This window comes from Cynara cardunculus, unplaced genomic scaffold (assembly GCF_001531365.2).
Source record: "Cynara cardunculus var. scolymus isolate 2C unplaced genomic scaffold, CcrdV1 Un_Scaffold_4734, whole genome shotgun sequence".
Classification (NCBI taxonomy): domain Eukaryota; kingdom Viridiplantae; phylum Streptophyta; class Magnoliopsida; order Asterales; family Asteraceae; genus Cynara; species Cynara cardunculus.
This window is the reverse complement of record NW_020202032.1, coordinates 1-7,365: the sequence shown is the minus strand read 5'-3', so window position 1 is coordinate 7,365 and position 7,365 is coordinate 1. Positions and strand designations below refer to the sequence as shown.

General features: G+C 37.2%; 1 protein-coding gene across 1 annotated transcript; it reads left to right on the top strand.

The window, feature by feature from the left end:
• Nucleotides 1-343: 343 nt before the first annotated feature.
• LOC112504124 lies at nt 344-7,099 on the top strand (the record flags this gene model as incomplete). Its single annotated transcript, XM_025108079.1, has 14 exons — nt 344-433; nt 1,683-1,831; nt 1,906-1,966; nt 2,193-3,285; nt 3,406-3,437; nt 3,524-3,656; nt 3,787-3,884; nt 4,326-4,370; nt 4,655-4,760; nt 5,229-5,355; nt 5,838-5,953; nt 6,108-6,184; nt 6,743-6,877; nt 7,031-7,099. Coding segments are annotated over exons 2-14 (2,235 nt in total), but the record flags the coding sequence as incomplete, so codon positions are not given.
• Nucleotides 7,100-7,365: the final 266 nt, after the last annotated feature.

Below are 7,365 nucleotides of genomic sequence, written 5' to 3'. Positions count from 1 at the left end.
TTATATTTCTATAAAATTTATTTATAGTTTTAAATTTTAAATAATATAAATTAATAAAATAATATTTTTTATATAAAAAACAGTTGTAAGAACTTTTATTAAAATATATTATAGATATAGATACAAATACGGCTACAGTAACCACAAAGTTGAATGACTTTTTACTTTTCAGAAAGGGGCCCGAGTCATTCAAGCAGTGAGTCACCTCCAGTGCTTTATGCCGAGATCCCGTGCTGCACCCGCCCCAAAAAGTCGTTCTCCTTTCTCTCCGCGCCATCAGGAAGTCCCATTTACGTTACGAACACATACATATACGCATCCATTGATGAATCTGTCTGAGCACTGTTGCAACTGCCAAATGCAAATCTTATTCGATTCAGCACTCAAATACTTGATAATAGCCTACTCCTGCTGTTAAATTCCATATTTTCAGGTCAGAGATATCCGGTGTCCGGTGTTCGTTTACCTACTTATCCGTGATCAGTATTGGGTGTTTTATATAGTATGGACTCCTGTTTTTACTATCTTTTCGGATTTGTATCTGAATTTAGGCTTTTTATGCGCTTATGCATGCTAGATGTCGTAATGTGTTTGCTATGAACTTCTATTTTTTGTTTATATTTTTTGTGTGTTCGTTTGGTTTCACTTCGTTCAGTTGGTGTAAATGTGAGATAATACACTGTTGTTGACGAGACTAGTTAGTTTCTACAATCGATACTCCCTTCTCCACCCCATTCCAAAAGAAAAAGCCATGCACTGATATTTATGTTAAACCTATTTTTTTCTTAATGTAATCTTGATATGGTAGTGTTTACCAAAATTTTCGTTGATAATGTACTATTTATAGCACATATGGTAAAACTTAATCAATGTGTCAGATTAGTCTAATATAAAGTTAAGAAATCCACATCAATTTCTTGGTTAAATAACTGCCTGTTTTTTTTTACGTTGGAGGGGGGGCATCATTTGCCTTAATTTAATAGAATAACCTTTAGGTACTTAACTACAACTGCTTCCTGCTGGTGTGATCTAACCATGAGAATTTCAAACTGGGAAGAGCTTAATGCTATCAATTTGATGCTTGATTAGTTTGACAAAATGTGATACCTTTGTCATTATTCTTCCTCTGCGGGGGGTTGGGTAGAGGGGAGATGTATATTGCAAATTCGTGGGGGTGACGCGGGTCTCCTCACATCGTGGTGTTAAATCTTGATATTGGTTTTAAGCATTCTATTAGAGTATTTTTATTTATCTTTATACACAATGTTGAGAATAATTGTTTTCTTTCACCTCTATGGTCATCTCCCCTTCTTGATTCCATTTTAAGATTTTCATCCTTACATCAGGTGGTGGTAATATTGTATCTTTGCTCTGGTTTTGCAAGGTAATGCGGTTAGGTCCTTTTTCTTGCACATTCCTCTCTATGTTTTAGGTGCAATATGCACTGTGTTTGGGTTGTGCGTGGTGATCTGCCTATATATGAATATCCACTTACCAGCAGCGGTTGCATGTGAGGGGAGGTTGAAATTTGATACTGTTTTAGGACCCTATATGTAACAGTTTTGTTTTTAAACAAGTTGGTGGTTTAGTACAAAGTTTGATCATGCGCTAACCTTAGTATTCATAGTAATGTTTGTAATTTTAAATCTAAGCTTTGTTACAATTATTGATTCTCTTGACAGGAAACGATGGCTACAATCTCACTAGCAGATGGTGCCATCGGGATCCTTCCACACCATCTTTTTATATCCTCAGGTGTTGGTAGGCCTAATTTGTTCGTCACTCCCAAGAAATATTCTTTAACCTGTAGAAAGCACTCGTATCATAAAAGGTTCATATTACATTTCTGATTCAGTTTTTTTAATATTGGCAAATTTGTTAGAATCCAACATGTAGTTTTTGCAGAAAATTATTATACAAAAGTGACTCCCTCTTCAAATCAAGGGATGCTGTGTGCTGTAGTGTGGTATGTTATACTCCTTGTTCTTTTCTTTTAGCTATAAGGTAATTATTTTGAACACTGTTGTGAAACCCATGCACAAGGCGTTGGGTTGGCATCTATCATGGGATGCAAGCAGTTGCATCTCTGATTTCTCAATTTTATTTTCTAGTACAATGATCATGTCATTTCAATTCAGGCAGAGATCCAGTGTGTGCCTTCCCGGATAATTTTGTATATATTTTTCTCTCAGGGTGAGTCTGGTGAGGCTTCGATAGATATTGCTAGTGATGGTACTGTACCAGAAGTCAATGAAGATGCCTTGATGGCAGCTAGAAAAGCACTTTATGAGACACAATCCAGACAAGAAACCTTAGAAAAGGAGAGAGATCAGTTACTTAAGGAGTTGGCTACATCTAAGGTTAAGCAACAGGAATTTTTAGCAAAAGTAATGGATGAAAAGAAAATGGCAATCAAGGCAGCGGAAAAATTGTTTAAGAAAAAGCTGAAGGATTCAGTAAATAAAAATTTCAACCTGGAATCCAAATTGGTCCTTGCAAAACAAGATGCTGTAGAACTTGCAGTGAAAGTTGAAAAATTAGCCGAGATTGCATTTCAACAGGCAACATCTGACATATTAGGGGACACACAGCTGAACATCTTGGCTGCAGAAACTTCTGCAGTTGAAACAGCCTATCAGGTTGAAGAAGAAAATGAGACTGGGAGATTGGTGCTAGAAGCAGAAAGGAAGAAGGCTTCTTCGAAGAATTTGAAGGTCGAAGTGGAAGCAACCAAAGGTTCAGTTGAATCCTCTAATGAGGTAGCACCATTGAAAGATGAGGCATATACGAGAAGATATGAAACTCTGCATAGGGCACCAAAAGCAGCTGAATCTGCTTCGAAGATATGGAGGCAAAGAGCAGAACTTGCAGAGCCTGTCTTTCCAAAGAGCCGACTGCTAGATGAAAGGGATGAAGATGCAATAGTTGTTGGTGGAAGATTAGCTCTTCTAATTGATGATGATTCTCAGAAATCGAAGCTGCTTAGTGATGGTCCTCGTAGAGAGATACCAGACTGGATGGCGCGAAGGATAGGTTCTGTTCGTCCTAAGTTTCCTCCTAGAAAGATTAACATTTCTGAAGCCAATACATCAAAATTTAAGTCTCTGGAATTGCCTAATCCTGCTGAAGTATGGTCAGTTGCACAAGCAAAGCCAAAATATGGGGACACCCTAATTGAACATGTAATTGAGAAAGAGTTCATCGAGAAGAAACGGAAGGCTTTAGAGCGTGCCCTGCAACGAAAAACGATTCAATATCAGAAGACTCCTGAAGAAATAACACTAGGTGTTCTTTTTCTTTCATCTCTTAGCTTTAGTCAAAATATCTTTCTTATCTAATATGCTTATCGTGGTAATGAGTGAGACACATGGTTGTGTGTTATATGACTTGTTCTTTATTTCACAGAGCCAGGAACTGGCACAGGACGTGAGATTGTGGTTAGTAACTTGGTATAAATTGGCTACAACTTTTTGTTCTTTCATGGATCTCTAATGAAGTTGTGCATTATTTTCATCACTGAAAGTTTCAAGGTTTCAATTGGGAAAGCTGTAGAAGAAGGTGGTACCTGGATCTGGCTCCAAAAGCTGCAGATTTATCTCGCTGTGGGATAACGGCAGTGTGGCTACCTCCGCCAACTGAATCTGTTGCTCCACAAGGTCTTTCATAAGCTTACAAATTCATTTTCATCCCTTGCTGCCAAACACAGTATAGCAAAAGGAAACTGAATTTAAGGGATACATGACTTGATACATAACAATATTAATATATCTCATGGAATGACTCCAGGGTATATGCCTTCTGATCTCTACAACTTGAACTCAGCATATGGTACCCAGGAGGAGCTGAAGTATTGCATAGAGGAGATGCACAATCAACATCTTCTGGTATTGTTTTGAAAAGAAATTATAGCTAGCAGACTGTTAGAAAAGAGTCTTTAACTGCATTTATTATAACCTATTTTTACAACTTCATTGATTACTTTTTGTGGCCATACTGTTAAAATCTCCATTTCCTGGAAGTTGGAATACAAGAGTTGTTATGTACAAGTCTGTCGTTTTAAGGGTCCGCCATTTCAAATAGTTAAGATTGATCAATCCAGAGCAGGAACAATCTTTCTTCTATATATATATATATATATATATATATATATATATATATATATATATATATCAATTTGGGTTGAGGAAAATATGACTGGTTATTGAGGAAAAAGAAGAGAAAATGAATCAAAGCTACCGGAGGAACACCTGGTGTGTTCGGAATGCATATTTTTCATTACACGTGGTGGCAGCTGATGGTATATAAATATGCTTCATGTTTTACAGGCCTTGGGAGATGTTGTACTAAATCACCGATGTGCTCATAAACAGGTAAACTATGTATAGATTGTATTTGATTGGGTTATTAACCATGTTGTCTCGTTGTATAGTTTTGGTGCTTCAAGTTCATCCCCCCTAAAGACTTGATGAGTTTTTACATGCTTCTCTAAATGAAAAAAGTAGCCATCTTCTGCTCTTTTGCACTAGATTATGCCAATCCTGGTTTCTCGCACTATGCAGTTAACAGCAGAACCTCTGCCTGCATGATGCAGAAGTAATGAGGGATATTTGGTATTATTTTATTCTGTTTATATTCATATTTTTACTAATGACAGAGTGCGAATGGAGTATGGAACATTTTTGGCGGCAAGCTTGCTTGGGGACCTGAAGCAATTGTTTGCGATGATCCAAATTTCCAGGGTCGTGGAAATCCTTCAAGTGGTATGAATATATCGTTTACAAACAATTATATGTAATTCCTCGCATCATTTCTACTAGTTTATGCTTGTAGTTACCATGAATATGGATTATATTTAAATATGTAACAGAACCTAGCTATCAAGTCAGGTTTTATCCTTTATTCATTCTCTTTATTCAGTTGCTTAGGTTTTTATTTTATATTGATGTAATCCCTTCTCATCTGCTGATTAGTCTGCTCATGAGTGCATCTATCATATTATATCTCGAAACTGCTTTTACTGCTCGCTCGTCTTTTTTAAGTTTATGGTTTCTACCTCTCACCAATTTAAAACTTCTGATTCAAACTTGACCCAATTGTAGACCATGTTGATTCTTAGTTGCCTACAATGGGATAAAGCTGGTTTTGAGCCAGAGCTATCCATATTTGGATTTCCCTTTTATTGACTGGGTGCACGGTCATGCTGCCTTATATATTTTTATTTATTGCAGGTGACATCTTTCATGCAGCACCAAACATCGATCATTCACAGGATTTTGTACGAGAAGACGTAAAACAGTGGCTGAACTGGCTCCGGAACAATATTGGTTATGATGGGTGGCGCCTTGACTTTGTGAGGTGAAGTCTCTTCTGGTTCCTTTTCTTACAATAATGCCAGCCTAGTTTGCTATTATTACATGTAGATTAATTTCTTTCACCTCAAAGAAACGTTCTTTTCGGTTTAATGATCTCATGTCTGGGTCTTTCTGCTTCTTTTTAGCATGTTACGCATGCCAGTGAGATATCTACACTTTGTTATTGGAGAGTTGGTTATAACATTGCGTGCAATCTAGCTCTAGCTTGTGATCCCTACGTTAGTAAAGTCAAACCTAGTTTAAGAGGACTTGAATTGCTGCAATTATTTTCCGTGATACTAGTCTTAGAATTAGGCCTTGTCAATCCACTATGCTTGCTCATTAATAAACTAATTCAAGACTGATTTAAACACAGCTAAAATCTGTTGCTATTCTTGTTCTGCAGTCTTTTGGAGATCATTTATTTTTTTCTTCATACATGTCCATATATGCAGATTTTGCTTACTCCTATTATTTTTCTCACAGGGGATTCTCAGGTGGATATGTGAAAGAATACATCGAAGCTTCAAATCCCGCATTTGCCATTGGAGAATATTGGGATAGTCTGGCTTATGAAGGTGGTAATCTATGCTACAACCAAGGTAACTTGCAGATAACAGGAACATAAAAAATTAAAACTTAAAAGGTTAACCTTTTCTAGATGTGCATGTGCTATATGTTTGATTTAGTCGTTGTCTTCGCATTTATTCATTATTAAGTCACACTTAGTAGCTGATTTTGATTATACGTGCTCAGATGCACATCGTCAACGTGTGATTAACTGGATCAATGCCACTGGTGGTACCTCATCTGCATTTGACGTAACAACAAAGGTAACTACTTAGGTTGAGCTTATAATAGCATTTTTTTTTAAGAAAAAATCGATACAACTTTTATGCTAGAGTTCTACCAAATACTCAGCGTTGTAAGTACTCCATCCCCAACTAGTTGCACTCATCTCCTTCATATGCCTGAAATAAATATAGCATAATATTGCGCATGCTGAGAGGTTCTTATCATCATCAAAGTTCTCGTTATGAAGAAGTTGCATGCAGACTTTTCAATTGGTTTGTTAATATGCATCTTCAAGCAAAATCTGGGTGTCTCTGGTTTTTATAACGTGAACTACTGCCTGTAAGACTGCAACTCTATCAATATATTTTCTGGTTATATTCTCATATGTAAGAAAATAGAGTTAGGTTATCGGCCGGATTACCAGTCCAATATTGTATAACATATTTCATTTTTACGATTACTAACATACAATAACTTGGGAAACCACTCTTGAAACCCCTTGAAGGAATTTTTTTCCTTGCATACTCGATAGTTTTATAAAAAGAGAGCTGAGATTAGAAAGCAAACTCACCTTGTTTAGTGATTGTACTCTGCAGGGAATTCTACATTCTGCATTGCATAATCAGTATTGGAGATTGATAGATCCTCATGGAAAACCAACAGGAGTAATGGGATGGTGGCCCTCACGTGCTGTCACTTTCTTGGAGAACCATGATACTGGATCAACACAGGTCTGCTCTTTCTCACATCCATGAGGCTCTAAACTGTTGTGTTTTGGTCTATGGCTATAGAAGACGAAAATCCGGTCTTCCTTTTATCGCAATGGTTTAGAGTGTGTGAAGATTACATTGATCGAAGGAGTTCTCATGGCTATTCTGTTACAGGGTCATTGGCCATTCCCACGTGATAAGCTTATGCAAGGATATGCATACATCTTAACTCATCCTGGAACGGTAAGTTCATCTGAAACCAATGTAAAGTTCTGTTTGGCATGCTGGATGGGAAGGGTTAGAACAGAACAAAAACTTGTCGTTCCCTGGTACGGGAAGGGACTGGACTGGACTGGACTGGACTCAGTGGGACAAAAATGCATTTTTTCTGTCCCACCAAAATAGGGGAAACTATAATCAAGGAGATGAAACAAGCTTGGTTGTGTCAAATTAAAAATCTAATTGTAACACCCCCATTCCGAAGGAAGGGAGGTTACTTCAAAACGTAA